We start from the raw sequence: 17,156 nt of genomic DNA, 5'->3' as shown, positions 1-17,156 counted from the left end.
CCCCTCCCTTTTTAAGGACAGATTATCTACATGTATTATTTGGAATTCTTCAGCATGGGAGATTTACCTATCCTCTCCCACGTATTTATTTATTCAACCATGTATATCAGTGTGGACTCATGGATATGTATATTATACTTTGGTTTATAATCCAATACTACTTTATTTTGTTGCTCAGATTGTTCTAGCTTTGGCCATTGGGACTCCTATTCCTTTTCACATACTGCCATTATTGTGTGTTTCATTTTTGTTTGGTTTGGTTTGGTTTTGAGCACTTCTTTACTTTTTGGCACTACAAGATGCCCCAGGCTCATCTTGTATATTTTATTTTATTTATTTATTTATTTATTAATTTTTGCGGTATGCAGGCCTCTCACTGTTGTGGCCTCTCCCGTTGCAGAGCACAGGCTCCGGACGCGCAGGCTCAGTGGCCATGGCTCACAGGCCCAGCCGCTCCGCGGCATATGGGATCTTCCCGGACCGGGGCACGAACCTGTGTCCCCTGCATCGGCAGGCGGACTCTCAACCACGGCGCCACCAGGGAAGCCCTCATCTTGTATATTTTAAATACCTGTTTTCACAAATGATGTGTCTATTAGAATTAATTACCATTTTATAACCTAGGACCTAGAACATATAGTTCACTTGGGGAGGGTAGGAATAGACATCAAATAAAAATTCCCCAAAGCACCTGCTCCGCTTCCTCTAATTCTTACCTTTGTGGGAACCATGAACTAGGGCCAGAAACCTCAGAATCTCCTTATGTTTCCTTTTCTGCTCAACCACCCTCTTTCTTGTCAATTTGACTATTTTTCAAATGTTTGCCTTCCTCTCCATCCCACTGCCAGTGTTGAGCTCAGACCCCTGTGCCTCACAGGACTGCAGCAAAAGCCTTCTCTCTGCATGGTTTCCTATATCCACTTGCTTTGCTTGGCATATCCATCCTTAACTCTTCTGTTAATTGCCATAAAACATCTGCTAGCTCTTTACTTAGGATGGCTCCCGCTGAGATGGACATCTAAGCCCTTCCATGGGCACTCTGCCATGGCTACCCTGAAATACTGGGCCCTGAGCATGAGCTTTGCAGTCTGGAGAGCCATAACCTCTATCCTCAGCCTGATGGATCCAGCATAAGGGCCACTTCTTCATCCCTAGGCACTCTCCCTGAGCTCTGCTTATACCCCTATTATAGCCTATGTCATTCTCCATCTGGTCCCATAATTGTCTCTCCCTCTAGATTGGAAGCCCCTTATGGGAAGGGACCTTTCTGTCTTATTAACCTTTCTCCCCCTCATGGTGTCTGGCTCGGGACCCCACATGCAGAGGCAGTCTGATGTCTACTGAATTGTTGGATGTGCTCAAACCCCGCGTTCATAAACCTGATGTTTTACTGTCAAACACCAGAGGGCACTGTGAGCATGTTGAGGAAGAAGATTATAGGTGTGGAAGGTTGTGAAGGGCTTATGAAAACTTGCTTCTATTTGGGGATTGCACAGGACTTACTGCTATTCACTTGTTCTAAACACATCCATTCAAGTTTATCCATGAGTTGTGCTCCTGTTATATCTAGAGGTTAGTATAGATGTTACTAATGACACTTCTATCATAGGTCAGGTCCTCAGATAGGACTGCCTTCATGGTCTCCCAGACCCAAAGTGATCCTCCTAACCCCAGCTGCCCTCCTCTCACCCCTAAAAATGGGGACTGCCAGTCCCAAGGGGAATGGGTAATATGATTCTGTTCCTCTTCTGCCCTACTCTCCTGCTACACACACACACACACACACACACTCTCTCTCTCTCTCTCTCTCTCTCTCTCTCTCTCTTTCTCTCTCTCTCTGACATCAGGGACTTTGGTTGGTGGTTCAAAGGCTCTAACTTCTTGTTGGCAGGGCAGGAGGTTGCTATGAGAAACAGCACCTCCATTGGCCCTGACCCCAGGGACACAGCGTCAGCTCCCTGTGTGCTTCCAGGCTGACTGGAGGTGAATTGCAGTATCACAAGGGCTCCTAGGTATGAGAAGGCTCCCTAACAGACTAAGCCAGGGAGCCCCATTCCAGAGGCGTTGGCTATTTGCAAGGGTCTCATGCGTTGTACATTTTTTCCAAAAAGCAACATGGCAATTGCAGGCCATAAACCAAAGAGTTGATGTTTTTCAGAAAATAATCTCACTTTTCCCTAGCAAACCACCTCTAGCCCTGGGGTCTCTGAGCAGTGTGACAGCATGAGGCCTCCACAGAGGGAGTGAAGCCCAGGAGCTTCTCCCCCTTGTCTTTGGTATAAACTTGTTCCTTGGGCCTGCCCTGAAGTGCACCTCTAATAAACAGGAAGACATCTGCGCCATCAATGTCTGTCCCTCACAGAGCATCTGAGACCTGTCTGGGCCATCAAAGCCATCCCCAGCCCCCAGGAGCATTCTGGAGGGGAACCTAGTCTCTCCAGAAACAATTCCCCATTGTGTCCCCTCACTTGGAAATCATAGATATGTTAACAGGCCCTTATATTTAGGCAGGTCCTGCCCTGGCTTTGTGCTAGTGTGTTGTTTTTTCTTCCCTGAACAATGGTCCTTTCCAGTAGGGCCAGCCGTTCACACCATTGTCTGAGACCCTTGGACTACAGGAAACAGCACCAGATTCTTATCAGCTGGGGGGGTGGGGTGGGGAGGGGGCAGAGTGAACAGATGAGGTCATGCCCATAAAGCAAGCTGCTGGTCTGCCATGTCATTCTTCTATACCTTTATCTGTGAGAGCAGAGACCCCTTGTCCTTCTAACAGGCAAATCTGGGCTTTAAGTGTCTCTTAATACTGTCTCCTCCATTTGATGGCAGACACTTGGACTCTGCTTTAGGTCTCTTGATTCACTTCGGAATCCTCTCCAGCCCACAACTGTCCCCTTGCCCTGGTCTTCCCTCTCTGCCCAATGGGATGTTCTTGGCGGTGAAACACACCCCATTGGGATGGCTTAGGGTGTGCTCCAGTCATCTTTGTCCCTGGGGGAAAGGGGTCAAGACTGGTCACCTGAGTCCTCCTCATAGCAGAATCCCTGAGTACAAGCTACTATTTGACTGCTGGGGGCCTGGTGTGAGGGTGAAGGTGGGCATCCCTTTCAAGGCCTCCCTAGAGACTGTGCAGCATTTCCAATCCTCAGTGGAGAATGATTTTTTTAAAGGCATCATTGAGGAACCAGGAGTTTCCTTAATGAAAATCCAGCAGGGAAAGTGAAAGGCTTCATTAGGACACAGCCTCTAAGGAAGAGGGGGCCAGCAGTGGTACTCACACAAAGGCAGGCTGGGGCTGGGCAGTGGGAAGTGGACACAGGGCCACAGCTGCTGTTACTTCATCTCCTGTGCACCAGGAGGGTAGGTGAGTCTGGAAGAGGAGCCAGGGTGGGGGTCCAACAATCCTTGAGCTCTTTAGCAGGTATTATATCCAAACCTAGCCCCACTCATTCCTTCTTTCTGCACACCAGGGCCAAGTTTGTAATCTCAGAAATCCCTGGGGATTTGATCCTGGCGTGTATTGAAATTGTCTCCTTGCCAGAGCCCCTGCAGACTAGTACTTGGGTGAGGCTGGGGTTAATCCTTAACTTGGGTGGAAATTGGTCTGTTTCTGAGCAACTGTCTGCTACTTATAAGGAGATGTGGCTAGCTGGAGACACCTCAGTTTGCTGGACTGCAGAGGCACGAGAGAGTTCTCTGCGACCTACCTGGCTCTAGCTGCATCTGGGGCCATTGTGAGCCCACAGAGAAGATAACCTGGCAGGAGACAGACCTGCCTCCTGATGGCTGCTGCCTGCCCACTCCTGAAGCTGGAGGATTCTATGGGTGTCTGGGACCTGACCCAGGTTTAGCTGAATGAAAGGGAAACACAGAAGCCATTTGAGAAAGTGAAAAGGGCTGTTTTCTGCCCTTATTCTGCCCCTACCCTGCCCCTCACCTTTCCTTAGAAACTAGTCTTTTGGACTGCAGGACAGCCACAAGCTTGGGGTGAATCCCAGCCCTCCACAGTGGATGATGCCAGACACAGGAGGAGTAGGAAATGGGCTGGGGAGGCAGGCTGGCTGTGGGAGAACAGGAGCCAGAGGCAGGGCAGAGTCCAGGCCCAAGGGACAGCAGACTGGCAGCTTGGCAGCCCTGGTCCTGGGGTGGCAGGTCCTGCTCTGGTGCCAGCCATGGGAAACCAAGATGTGGCTATTCCATCTGCGAAGTCAGGGGCTCCAGAGTTTACAGGCTTAGAAGGCAGAGATTAATAAATTAATCTCAAATGTAAAGGGAGGGAATTAATCTAACCAGCATTTTCCCAAAGTATGCTCTTCAAAACATTAGAAACATGAGGTGGTAACTGCTCCATGGGAAAAAAAAAAGGATAGAGGGCCACATGTTTTGGAGGATCATGTAGCACATAGTAGGCATGCCAATTAACGAGAAATCATTGTGAGCTCCTCAGGGATTTCACAGGGCAAGCAAGCAGGCAGTGCACAGCTCTGTAGGGGCTAAGGGGAGAGAAATCCCATGTTTATTTGACCATTGTCGAGGATCTCATGAGACAGTTGTTCCAAAGGACAACTTTTGACTAGCCCCTTTCTCGAAGCCCCTTTCCAGTTCTAAACCTGTTTGGGAAATCATGAAACAGGACCAAAGACCAGGGGAAGTATGAGACTTAGAGGAAAAAGCTGGGAGAGGAAGATAGAGTGAAATCCCTGAGGCAGGAAATAGGGCTGGAGATGAGGGTGGTGGTGAGGGGCTGGGGGAAGTCCATGCCCAAGGGGTCTTCAGGGTGTGGGGGGTGGTGATGTGGGAGCAGAGGCACCGTGCACCAGAGGAGAGAAGGGGGCTCTGAGGTTGCATTCACACAGCCTCCCAGCCCAGCATTCCATACCAAATGGTGCTCTGATGATGCTTCTCAGATGGGTGGTGATTGCCCGAGGCCGGGCAACAGGGTTTCACTTTCTGTGAGGCCTGGGTGCTTGTGCAGGGTCCAGGAGGTGAAAGCAGGGGTCCTGCTCCAGGGCCTGGGCTGCAAGATGGGACTGATGACTGTTAAGCCCCCTAGTCCATAGCACAGATTGAGGAGGCCATCCAAGCAAGAGGCTAACCTCTGTGGTGAGGTGGGGTGATGTCCCTCCCATCTTTAAAGCATCCCTGCCTTTACCTATCTCCCTCCAGCACCAGTGGAGTCTGCTCTTTGGGCAGGATCATGATGTCACTGGGGGAGTGGGGCTGGGGGAGAGGCGTCTCCTGCATCCTGCCCCGCAGGCCAGACTCTGGGGCTCCCCCTCCTCTGCCAAAGCTGCAGCTCCCACAGCACAGCCTGGCCCCCCAGGCAAGAGCACAGTGGTCTTAATATACGTTGGTATGTGGCTGATGAAGACAGGCACCAGGCCAAGTGTCGCTATCACAAAGTCAAGTGTTATTGTGAAAAAGGAGCAGTGCTGCCTACGTGCCCAGCTGCCCTTCGCCAGCATTTTTTACCCCTGGCTCAAGGTTTTCCTGAAGTTCCAAGAAGTCTCAGAAGCCCGCGGGACAGGATTTTCCTAATTTAATAAGCAATCTCAGCTTCATAGGCAAAGCCCTCTGACTCCTTCCTTCCTCTGATACCCATCTCCTTCCCGTCTAGAAAATGCCACCCAGGGTGGTTTCTCCCTCCTGGAAAGGACAGGGAAAGCCCCTCATTTCCAGCTCACACAAATGGCATCAGTTAATTTAGTACAGAAATACACAGATACAATAGTGGTAATAATTATGTGATGTAAGTATTAACTTCATTCCTTTCCTTGCAGGTTGTGTGGAAAACCCCTGTGCTATCCTCACCAGCTCTCAGGGGTGGTGACGATAAAAAGAATAGTAATTATGAGAAGCGTGCTTTGAAGACAGAAACCACAAGGCTCATCTCAACATATGAATACAAAAATAGAATTCACACATAGAAGCATTTCCAGGAGTGAATAACACACGGTACCGTGGAAGCGGGGCGGGGGTGGGGTATGGACCAGTAGAAGCTGTCCATAATTTTCCAAGCGCAGGTGTTCCTCGTTCAGGATTTTTAACTCCTTCTCCCTCTGTTTTCCAGAGTAACTTCCCCAGGGGATCCAGCCTAGCGGCCAGCGCAGAGCCTGGGATAGAGGGGCAGAGCTGGCTGCAGCTCTGACACCCATTCCTGGGGCTCTGCGCTGTCTCCCCACCCTCTTCCATGACCTCTCTCTCCTCCTCCCCCCCACGGTCCTCCTCCTCTGCTTTTACGTGCTGACATCCCAGCCACAGCTACCCCAGGCCAGAGGCTTCCCAGAGTGCTGTCAGGTTAACCTCAGTGCTTCTGGTTCACTCACTCTGCAAAGATGGGAAGAGGGGCCTTTTTCGGACTCCAGTTCTCTAGAGGTGGTAGGGGCTGGGGGGGTGGGGGGAAGGAGTGCGGGGGTGGCTCGGATAAAATCCAAGGCAGACAGAGTCTGGGTTTGAGTTCAGTGGGGCAGGAAGCCCTGTCTTGCTTTTTATCTGTTTTTTCCTCCTTCCTTCATCTTGGTTTTTAATGGAGGGAATCTCAAACCTGATGCTCTTGTCTCCCTCCTGTCGGTTTTGTGCGTCACTGACTTGTTCACATGCAGGCTGGGAACAACTTTTCATTTAGTCCTCTTCCTCCTCCTCCTCCATGCTCCCCAGCCCAAGAAACACATTACTGCTGATGGCAAAAACACCTCCCTACACGCCCAGACAGATTGCGTCCTGGCCACCTGAGCCAGCAGCACCCCCCAAGAACCAGCAGGACTTAGAAGCTTCCCCCTACATTTTTTTTCCCTTAAAAGAAAAAAAGGCTTCATAAATGAACCATCCGTGACAAACCCTTATTTAGCAGAAACCAAAGATCCCAGGGTGGGAAACATCTGGCTCCTGGGCTAATTGATGCCTTCTGGAGTCCTTGAGAATGCCCGCCCCTGGGTCCCATAGGCGGTCCTAGGGTCTCCCACCCTCTCCCCATCTCAAAAGCCTCAGTCTTCTGTGGCCTCCCAGGCAAAGCCCTGCCCCTTGTCCTGACCACCAGCTGCAGCTTGCTCCTAGAGCTGCCACGTCCCCACCCTCCCAGGCTGTGGGTCAGCTTGCATTGCCCTGGGAAAGACAGCCCACTCCTCGAAACACCCCACCCTTCCCCAGCTCCCCTCTCCCTATCTCTAGTCCACAGAGTTGGGGGATAACATTCTCCTAGAATTCACCCCCTCCCTGCTCATCAACATGGAGACCCTGATGGTGGGGAGGGGCAATCCCATCAGGGGGTGTGGGCATCCCAGGAAACCTGGCCTGGCTGCTCCGAGACCCGATGAAGGGATGTCAGGCTGGGAGGTCCAGACCATCCCCAGGTCCCAGGGAGCTCTAGTAGTCTATGCTTCTGTGATTCTGAGATGCAGAAGAGGGGTTGTGGAGTGGCAGGGAACTACCAAGATATCAGGGCACAAAGCGTGAGGGGGTCTTGCGGTTCCACCTTCTCAGCGCCTCCACTTTCCCTCCCCACCTCAGTCAGGGTAGGTCTTCTTAGCAGGTACTAGCTTAGAGGCAACTTCCACCCTCCTCAGCTGCCTGAGGGCCCCCTGCCCAGACACCTCCTCAGCTGCACCCACACACCCAGTCTAAGGGTCACTCAGAATGGCCATTGTTCTGCAGGCTGGGTAAAAATCACCCAGCCCTCTTGCCTCCGGCACAAGTGGAAATGTGCTCTGGGGGCCTCGTTCAAGAACAAATAGCAGGCCCACTGGAGTTGCCAGCAGCCCGAGGGTGCTGGCTCCAGCCTGGGACTGAGAGCACAGAGAGCGGCAGGGAACAGGCCCAGGACATAAGGCCCTCCATCAGGCCCCAGCCTATCCTGTGGGTTGCCTGGTAGGGGTCTGGGGGCAGAGATTCCCATCTCTAAGAGGCAATCAGGCATGTTGGCCCCCTCTGCCCTAGCTGGGTGGGTGGGAGAGGCTGGGGGCTCCTGCTGGCCGCTTGGCCCATCCCGACCACGCCCTCCTCCTCACTCTTCTATGTGGCCTCCACCTCCCGGGGTGTCCGATTACGCTCGGCTTGCACCCGGCTCTTTACCTTCTTGCCTAGTTCCAGCCCCACCCAGCTCTTGCCCTTGGCCTGTTTGCTGCGGCCTCGGCTGCGGGAGGGGCACCACACACGCTCACAGTACTCCTCCACCCGGGGCAGGTTGGCGAAGCCGATGAGCTGCAGGATGTCCTTATACCAGGCCTTGGAGGGGGTGGAGGCCGGGCCTCCTTGGGCTGCAGGCTCCTCTGGCCTCGGCTCCCCGGGGAACAGAGTGTCAAGCTGTGCAGCCATGATCACCTCCAGAGCCAGGCGGACCACCACCTGGGAGAAGCCGTGCTCCAGCGTCATGCAGGTGTAGGTGCCCGCATCCAGGCGGTTGAGCCTGCGGAACAGCAGCCCCTGTTCCGTTTGCAGGATGCGCTCATCTGTCTTCACCTGCTGGGGGTGTGGGAGGGCGTGAGGGCACCTGGAGCAGGGCCTGCACCATCAGCTTCTCTGCCCCTGCTTTTCCAAATTTGCCATCTCAGGGCTCATTCTCCCCTCCCCAGCAGCTTGGCTGGCTCAGCATCCTCGACCGTGAGCTAATTGCAGGCAGGGACTCACCTTCCCATAATCCAGGATAGGGCCTTCTCAAAGATTTGACTGACTGGTTTCTCCCCTACTCAGAGCTCTGGATCCCCTGTCTTGGCCTTGGGGGGCCCTGGCACATATTCCCAGGGAACAGAGTGTTAAAGAGTATTTATGGGCTTTTACTCAGGGGGGCTATACCCCCAGACCAAGGACAAGAGCTCCCCTCCATTCTACACACACACACACACACACACACACACACACACACACACAGCCCTCCCTGTCTTGGTCTGCATTGCCCACTCCCCCCACAGTGCAGGGCCCACAGCCCCATCACAGGTGGAACACGGTTCCGATCCAGCCCTGTCTCTGGCCTGGACCCTGTCTGGGCTTTAGTCCACACATGTGTACTTTGAGGCAGCACTGCTTGGGTGGTGAGTGTTGTGTAACTCCATCTCATCGCTCCCCTGTCCCTTCCCCACTGGGGGAGACTTCTCAGTGCCCAGCCCAACAGCTGGCCCAAGGCTGGCCTCCTCCAGTTCTCAAGCTGGAAGGAGAGCCCCTCCTGTAATCAACCCACTCCCTCCTCTTCCCTACCCGCGGGAGTGGCTTGTGAATGGTTCTTCACCCTGCCCCCACCCACACCCAGCCTCAGGCCCCAGACTGAAGCCATCTCTGGGCTTGACAGACTTTTCTGGATGGGGGAGGAGAGGGCCTAGGCAGACAGCTGGACTCCAGGGAGGACGTGTGGGGCCAGGCAGTGTGTGAGTGTTTGTGTGTGGTAGAGGTGTGTGTGCAAGGGCCAGTGATCAGGGGCCCAGGCCTAAGGCAGAGGAGGACCAAGAACCCCTGCGGAAGAGACCCCTTCGAAGATGAGCCATATGTGTAAGCATGGAGGCATTCCTGACCAGCCTAGACCCCTTTCCTCTCTTCTATCTCTGCTACCCAGCTCTCAGACAGAGCCTAGCTCAGTGCCCAGGAGTTTGTGGGCTCCCTGTCACTGGAGAAGTTCTACCACATCTGGCCTGGGTGTTCCCAGATGGCAGGAACAGGGGCACCTCCTTCTAGGCACCCCAGGGGCTTTAATACATACTTTTCTTAAGTTGATCTTGGCAAGTTCCCCCCAGAGTTCATGGAGGGGTATGACCTCAGGACACAGGCAGGCTGGAGCCAGGGTCCTTGCTCACCTGGTCAGGCCTCTCGTTCCCTGGCCTCTGTAAGAACCAGCGCACAGCGGCCTGGGGGGACTTGGGCAGGCACTCCAGGAAGGTGCTGTTGTGCTCTGTGCCGTAGATTGTGGTGGTCGCCACGAGTCCCGCAGTCTCCTCTGGAAGGATTTGGAGGTGGGCTCAGCTCAGGAACTATAGGACCCCTGGGACCACCCACTGACTCCCTCAGTCCAGGAGCCCCCATGAATGCGACAGGGACCTAGGTGTCTACTGATCCCTAAGCCGCTCACTCTGCCCAAAGACCCTAACCTATATGCTGACAGGAGCTGCCCACGTACGGAAACTGAGGACTGCCTGTTACTACAAGAACGGCCTGAGGCCATACTTCACAGGGGTCAAGCCCAGGCCACAGGGGTGAGTGGGGGCCCTGTGAGAGCCCAGCTGGCGCCCCCATGCCCGCTGCCACTCACCCTCCTGGCTCTGGCCCAGGCACTGCAGGGCAGGGTTGCCATGCCGGATGTCCTGCCGGCGGAACCGGCGCTTGCTGGTGCCAGGCCGGTAGCGGGTACAGGAGGCACCATCCCAGGCACAGTACGGGTCCCGGGCCAGGCAGCACTCTGCACAGGCACTGCCGTAAGTCTCACACTGGTGCAGCTGCAGCCGGGCCACGCCCAGCCTCGAGCCCACATACAGCATTTGCTGGGAGGAACATAGGCAGAGCCCAAGGTGAGCCTGTGCTCTGCCTGCAAGCAGCTAGGCTCTCAGCTCCCTTGGCTTTCCTGAGACCCCTGACATTTGCAAGAGTCTTCCAGAACCTCCCGAGTGCATTCCCAGAAGAAAAAATGTTTATCACCCACCTGATCTACATCAGATCCTATGTTAGGACGTGGAGGGAATGGGGCACACCTGGGGTCTTTTCTCTAAGGGGCTTCTCCAGACCCTCGCGGCAGCAGACCTTTGCCCTCTACCCCAATGGCCTTTATCCTGTCTTGCCCCTGACTTTGGAGGTGAGCTCTGCTTTAAGCAATCCCAGTACAAAAGTCGACATTTACCCAAAGATGAACTGGGGCAGATGAACTTGGGGAGATTTTGCCACTTGCAAAAGGACACACAGCAGGCCTCTAAAGTCTATTTGATTTAAAATCTGCATCTTGTTTTCAAGCACGTTTTTGTCTCCCCTGAGGAAACGGCCTTTGTGGATCTCCCCTTATCTGAACACATGCTCACTTACTCCGGGCCTCCCACTCCCACTGGTTTCATGCGTGGGAATCTCAGCTCCCAGCTGAACTCTCAACCCTCATTGCAGGGCTTAATCAGGCAGCCCCAGGGCCTGCTGTGACCCAGCTTTCCATCAGACAACAGCAGTGCTCAGGGAAACTTCAGGAGACAGGTGGAGAGGAAGGAGGAGTGGGGAGAGATGTCAGCTACTCTTACCCTTTTGACGGAGATCTCCATCTCAGTGATGGGTGTTGGCACCTGGGAAAGAAGGAAGACCTCCCCTGCGTCCCTGTTTTCAGCCTCTTCCAGACTCTGGGTGGAAACCATCTTTTTCCCAGGTCAGTGCACTCCCTGGCAACTAAGGCCAGACAGTCTCTCCTACGTTAGAAAGGTCCTCTCTCCCTGGCTGGCCTCCAAGGCTTGGCTACAAGCACAAAGCTCTGGCGTCCCCTCCCACAGTCCTGTTCCCCAGCAATGAGGCAGCTGTCCCAAATCACCCATCCCATGTGGGGAAGCACAACAGTTCCCCAAACACAGATGATGCCCTGTCTGACTCTATAGAGGGGTCAACAGAACCCCTTGGGGACTTGGGGTGTCAGCTGCCCCTCAGTGCAACTTGGCAGCCCCTGGCAGGGCTTTGTCTAGGGGTGATCGCCTTGGCCATCCGTCACTGGGCCCCCCAGCTCTCAGCTCACAGACTGCGTCTCCAGGCCCTGCAGTCATTTTGAAGCATTGGCAAGGCCTCTGCAGTAGTGAGCGTCATCACTTTCACTCCCCACTGGCCTCAGGTTCAGTACAGCAGGCCCATCTCCCTCCTGTACTTTGCTCCTGCTTTCTCGTAGCCAGGCCTAGACGCAGGGACGGGGCTTGAGGGGACCCTTCCCATCAGTTGCCCCCACTCACCTTAAACACCTGGAGCTCCTCCAGAACCACCTCCTCAGGTTCATCAGGGTCCCCCACCTGGAGGGCAATGACCTTGAGCACGGAGCCTGAGTCTGGGGCAGGGGAGGAGGTGTCAGTGGGAGAGGAAGGGGCAGCATAGGTCCTCACACACCTCCCCTGCCCGGCCACCCCACTCAGCCCACCCACCCGTCCCCAGGAAGATGACGTCATAGGACCCGTCCTCTGCCTCCACGCGGTCCACCACGATCTGACGCAGCTGCTGGGCCAGGTGGGTTTTGACGAGGACGGGGCGACCCCGCCGAGGACGCACTGGCCGGAACATAAGTGGGTGGGCTCGGGCAAACTGCAGCACCTCATCCGGGTAGTCCTTGGTGCTGCCAAAGGGTCGTCCTGGCTGCGCGGTCATCTTGCTGGGGCACTGTGGGCAGCAGCAAAGGGAGTGCCTGAAGCTGCCTGTGATGTCACATTCCCCACCCCAGTCTGTTTCTAGGCTCCACTGGCTGGGCACGCCAACCTCAGAGGGACCACTTGTGGACCCTTCATGCTGTAGGAGAGACTCCTTAGTGTGGTCTGGGCTCTGCTCCCATCCTCACCCCACCCAGCCCAGCTGCTCTGGAGCCCCAGCTCAGCCGCTGCCTTGGGGCTGCATGCAGACACAGGCCTGTCCTCAGGCAGAGCCCCTCCTGGCATCTACTCAGCCCTCTTCCCTGCCCTGGTCCCAGGCAGATACTTACCACACCAGGACGGGGAAAGGGTACCTTGCCCGCATAGGCCCCCCACTGGTGCTGGGGACCATCTTGGTGGGCAAAGGGCCCCTTGAAGACCTCCCAGATATCAGCCATGTGGTACACGCAGACGGCATAGCCCTGGAACACAGCACTGCCAAGGGCGGACAGGGACAGTCAGGCCAGGGAGGCTGTCAGAGGCGGGAAGGGGGCAGCCTGGTTCCATAGGTAGGACAGAGGATGATGGTGCCTGCAGTCAGCAGAGACCAGAAAACGAGGACCCCCAGGCAGAGAGTACAGCCACGGAGTCACCGAGTCAGGGACAGAGACGGGGACCCATGGCGAGGCCGGACGTGAAGGCAGGGGCTCAACAGGGGAGGCTGCAGTGCAGAGACGGGGCCGGGGTGGAGGGGAGGGGAGGCCGTGTGCCCACCTGACTGTGCTGAACAGAGCGTACACCTCCAGGCTCTTCCCTGAATTGGGCCACAGCAGGAACACGTCCTCTGAAGACAGAAGGCCACGACCAATGCCCGCCACTCACTGGCTCTGAGCCCTCCCCAGCCCTCACCCAGGCTGTCCTGGCCATGCCCTTACCCAGCTGGTCAAAGTGGGTCTCGGCACCTCCAGGGCCAGGCACGGAGCAGAGCAGCCTGGCCTTGAGGAAGGTGCTCCATTTGCTCACCAGCACCCGCTGGCCGCCTGCGTCATTCTGGGGAGTGGGGACCAGTCAGCCTTGTGTCCCAAGGACAGGCCCCTCCTCCTGTTCCTCCACCCTCACCCTTGTGGGGGAGGCATGGATGTTGGCTCTACACCCTCGCCTCAGTTTGCCTACTGCTGCAGTTTGGGACAGGTCTGGGAAGGCACATACGGCCAGGATGTGAACCTCACTGTCCCTGCCACAGCTCTCACCACACAGACGCGGCCCACGCGGCTGACAGTGACACGGCCCGGGCCTCCATCAGGTGAAGGGACTGTCTCCGAGAAGAAGAAGTACACCTTGTCATCGTCCTGGTCGGAGTTGTCAGGGATCCGGGTGGCCATCACAAACCTGGGCTCTGTGAGTTAACACGGTGAAGCTGGTGGGGGCCTCACAGAGGAGGAACAGGGTGGGGGGTGAGCCAGTGAGGAGGGGAAGAGGTGCAGGGACCCCACTGGAGGCTGGAGTCCCAGGCAGTGAGTGGGGATGGGCTGCCCCTCTGGTCCCCACTCCAGCGTCAGCTCTCCCACCTCCCTGCCAGTGCCAGGGGCAGACCCCAGCCAGCCTTGCCCTCAGCAGACCCCTGGGCTCACCGTGCAGGAGGTTCTGGTCAGAGTCAGAACGCAAGGCCGGTCGGGGACCCCCACTCCGGAAGATCATGGCTTCACGCCCCAGGAAGTCGGCATTGAGGCCCGTGTACAGCTCCCCTCCTAGGGTGAGGGTAGGATCAGGGGAGGAGGGCCAGGCCCTGTACCCAGACCCCATCTCATCCCAGTGACATTGGCCGGCTCCCACCCTTGTCATGCCCGCCCTGACCTGGGCATCACCCACCTACAAAGGTGCTGGCGAAGGGACGGCTGGGCTCGTGTGGGCACCTCCCCCGCCCACTTTCCACACTGCGGGGTTCCAGACGGAGCACATGCTGGAGAGAGGGAGGGAGGGAGGGAGAAGAGGCGTCACCTAGGAAAGCAGAGCCAGCCCCAACCCGGCTGCTGCCCATCGCTTGCGGCTGGAGAGTGGGGGTGGGCGGAAGGCGCCCTCATTCAGGACCTTGCCGGCAGGGTCAGCTCCCTGGCACAAAGGTGCCTTTCAGGCTCTGACCCCTCTGCCCTGACCCAGGCTCAATGGGGAGCGTTCAGACAACAGGGAGGAAATGTCACTGCTTCCCAGTCCCTTGCGGGGCCGCGCCGGCTCACCTCTCCACGATGCCCAACGGCAATGAGGGCGCAGGTTGGCTGGAAGGCACCAGTGCCACACGCCAGCAGGTGGGTCCGGTTGTGGGGCTGCAGCACCCGCACAAAGTTGGCACACTCCACCTAGGGGGAGGAGGGGGGTGGGAGGATGATCTAGGGCGGGGGGGGTAGATTCTTCAGCACCGTCAGGAGCCTTCAAGATCTGCTTAAAGTGGCCCCAGAACAGGCACCTGGGGAGCAGCCCCAGGCTCTCCTGGGGCTCAGGGGCTGGGTGTTGGTCATGGTGGGGGGCAGTCACTCCCGACATCACTCACCGAAGGATCTCTTCCCTTGCGAACACACTCCTCCCTTTGTCCGGGCTGCGGTGGCCACAGCACCTGAAACACAGCCTGTATGACCCCTGACCTCATAGCCTCAGTTGACCCAGCTGGCCTCCCATCTGGAGTTGCCCAGCTCTCAGACAGAGCCGCTTCCCGGTCAGTCCAGCTCACCTCCCGGGGATCCAGCCATGCCTGGTCCAGCCGCAGTGAGTAGATGGCATCGCGGCCGCCCAGAAACAGGCGGTCCCGGTACTCGTCCAGGTAGAGGGCCCGAAGGTCCAGGGAGCCCCGGGGACCGAGAAAGACGGCAGAGCGGTTGGCAGAAAGGAGGTCTAGGAGGGAGGGAGGGAGGGGGTCAGGGCCTGCTGCTCAGCCCACTTCTCTAGCCAATCTGTGGAGGTGGAGTGTCCCAGCTGTGCATTCACCATCCCCGCCCCCACTCACATCTGGAAAATGTTTCCATGCAAGGGGTGCTGGAGGGCTTCAGGGAAATGACTCCTGGGGGTGGGTGGGACAGGGGGCTCTGAGCCCCTCACCCAGCCCAGACTACCCAGGGGCCTGCCCCCTACACCTTCACTCCGTGGCCCCCAGGTATTCAGTTAACATCTCCTTCCCCCTGGCCCATCTGTGCTCTACCCAGTCCCTAGGGAAGATGGCCCCACTGGCAGAACTTATGGCAGCAAGCTGGGTGAAGTACTGGGAGAGCCTGGAGCAAGGGTGGGTGGTCTGAGAAGCGTACAAGGCTGACTCAGTGGGACAAGCAGATGGACAGGGGAGAGCGTTCCATCAGAGGGAGCACCTGGCTAAGGCCTGGGTGTGGGAGAGGCCAGGTATGGCCAGGTGGATCTCTAGGCTCTGGTCCAGCGATATGGCTAAAGAGGGTTTTCTCTTCCATAGACGCTGCCCACCAGGCCCCAGGGGTGGGAGTGGCTCTCTGGGTATGGTGACCCCAGGAGGTGGGGATTCTGAAGTAGGTCCTTGGGGTCCAGCTAGGTAGCTGGAGATGATGGGTGGGCAAGGGCAGAGCAGCAGGATGTGGTGGGAAGGGGCGATGGCCACCACTGGGAAGGTGAGGTATCCAAGCCCAAAAGGTCATCCTCTCTATCCCCAAACACTCACTCTATCCCCAAACTCATTAACAGCCTCTTCCAGGAAGCCCTCCATGCCTGACAGTACTTTGGAGGAGATTTGCCCTATTTGAACCTTTTCTTGTAGCCAGACTTAGCCCAAAGCCACAGCCCCAGGGCAGGACCACATTCCACAACCACCAGCCCCCTCACCCCCCGCCGTGACTCCCTTCAGACTCTCCAGAGTGGAGCCATGTCTCCTGCCTCCGACTCTCCAGAGAAGGCCTGGGTCTCCCTCCTTGGACTGGGGTTCCTGGGGGAAGGTGATCACCCCTCTGGTTTCCCCAGGAAGAAGAATCTGTGGAGAGCCTTTGTCTCATCTGATTCAGAAGAGGCCTGTGCCAGCTGCAGCACAACATATCAGGTTAGATCTGCAGAGGAACCTCCTGGGCCAGGATGGGCAAAGAAGGGAGGCTACAAAGAGCCTCGTGGATGGAGGGGAAGAGGAAAGGCCAGCATTGCAAAGTGGGCTGCAAGAGGCAGGAGGGGGAACAGGGCTGGGGCATAGGGTGAGGGACCCCACTTCAGGGCGGACGAGAGGGACAGGATGCTGCCCTCTTCTCCACTGTCTGCCCTGGGCAAGGGGCCCAGCTGAGAGCAGACAGATGCTCCAGACCTGCCCTCTCTGCCCCCTCCCCATCTCTCTCTGCCCATCTCTGCTGAGGTCTCTCTCCTTTTCTCAGCAGTCCCCTCAGTTTCTCTTCCAGTGTGTCTCTGTCTCTCCCACCTCCACCCTGGCCATGTCTTCCAGGACCTGTCCCCCTCCCCCTGCCTTTCTCCCAGGCTCCTGCCTCTGGCGGCCAGCGGGGAGCACATGCCAGGGAGTGACTGTAAAGTCCTTCCCACAGCCTGTGCTGGGAGTGAATGCATCCCTCCTGCTGTCAGAACAGACTGCCCTGGGCTGGCTGGAGTCCCATAGCTGGGGTATGGCAGGGTCTGGGGCTCCCAGGGACACACACACAAACAGGGTACGCACTGCCCTACCTCGGTAGGAGAGCCGCAGGCGGGGCACGCTGGGGCCAGGGCTGAGGCTGCCACCGCGGAGCAGGAGGCCCCACAGGAGGCAGCAGATGGCCCAGGCTGAGGGGGCCATGCTGGGGAACTGGGGCACCAAGCTGCTTGTAGAGCTGCCCTGGGTCCTGCCACTGCCGCTGCTGCTGGTTGTAGTTTGCTCCGTTGCCGCCAGGCCTGCCACTTATAAGGCAACAGCTCCACCCC

The 17,156-nt window shown here is 56.7% G+C and overlaps 1 protein-coding gene across 4 annotated transcripts; it reads right to left on the bottom strand.

The window, feature by feature from the left end:
* Positions 1 to 364: 364 nt before the first annotated feature.
* On the bottom strand, positions 365 to 17,092 carry SEMA3G (semaphorin 3G). 4 transcript variants are annotated; one of them, XM_060161663.1, is made up of 16 exons: positions 16,923 to 17,092; positions 14,983 to 15,143; positions 14,806 to 14,868; positions 14,495 to 14,614; positions 14,130 to 14,220; positions 13,892 to 14,008; positions 13,511 to 13,656; positions 13,196 to 13,310; positions 13,035 to 13,104; positions 12,611 to 12,755; positions 12,063 to 12,294; positions 11,877 to 11,968; positions 11,190 to 11,231; positions 10,226 to 10,454; positions 9,774 to 9,913; positions 365 to 571 (listed from the first exon to the last, which is right to left on the bottom strand). In XM_060161663.1, the coding sequence occupies exons 1-16, from the start codon at positions 17,029 to 17,031 to the stop codon at positions 425 to 427; spliced, it is 2,019 nt and encodes a 672-aa protein (XP_060017646.1). In that variant the 5' UTR covers positions 17,032 to 17,092; the 3' UTR covers positions 365 to 424. The 4 variants fall into 4 exon arrangements, with proteins under 4 accessions (XP_060017646.1, XP_060017643.1, XP_060017644.1 ...); XM_060161660.1 differs by lacking the exon at positions 365 to 571 and adding an exon at positions 5,726 to 8,454; XM_060161661.1 differs by lacking the exon at positions 365 to 571 and adding an exon at positions 5,726 to 8,451.
* Positions 17,093 to 17,156: the final 64 nt, after the last annotated feature.

This window comes from Lagenorhynchus albirostris, chromosome 10 (assembly GCF_949774975.1).
Source record: "Lagenorhynchus albirostris chromosome 10, mLagAlb1.1, whole genome shotgun sequence".
Lineage (NCBI taxonomy): Eukaryota > Metazoa > Chordata > Mammalia > Artiodactyla > Delphinidae > Lagenorhynchus > Lagenorhynchus albirostris.
This window is presented reverse-complemented; position numbering and strand designations above follow the sequence as displayed.

Coding starts and splice junctions, on each gene's coding strand:
- SEMA3G (XM_060161660.1), bottom strand. CDS start 17,031: ATGGCCCCCTCAGCCTGGGCCATCTGCTGCCTCCTGTGGGGCCTCCTG. Junction 12,295..12,610: donor CCTTTCCCCGTCCTGGTGTG/GTAAGTATCTGC, acceptor TGCTGCCCACAG/TGCCCCAGCAAGATGACCGC. Junction 11,232..11,876: donor AGGAGCTCCAGGTGTTTAAG/GTGAGTGGGGGC, acceptor CTTCTTTCCCAG/GTGCCAACACCCATCACTGA.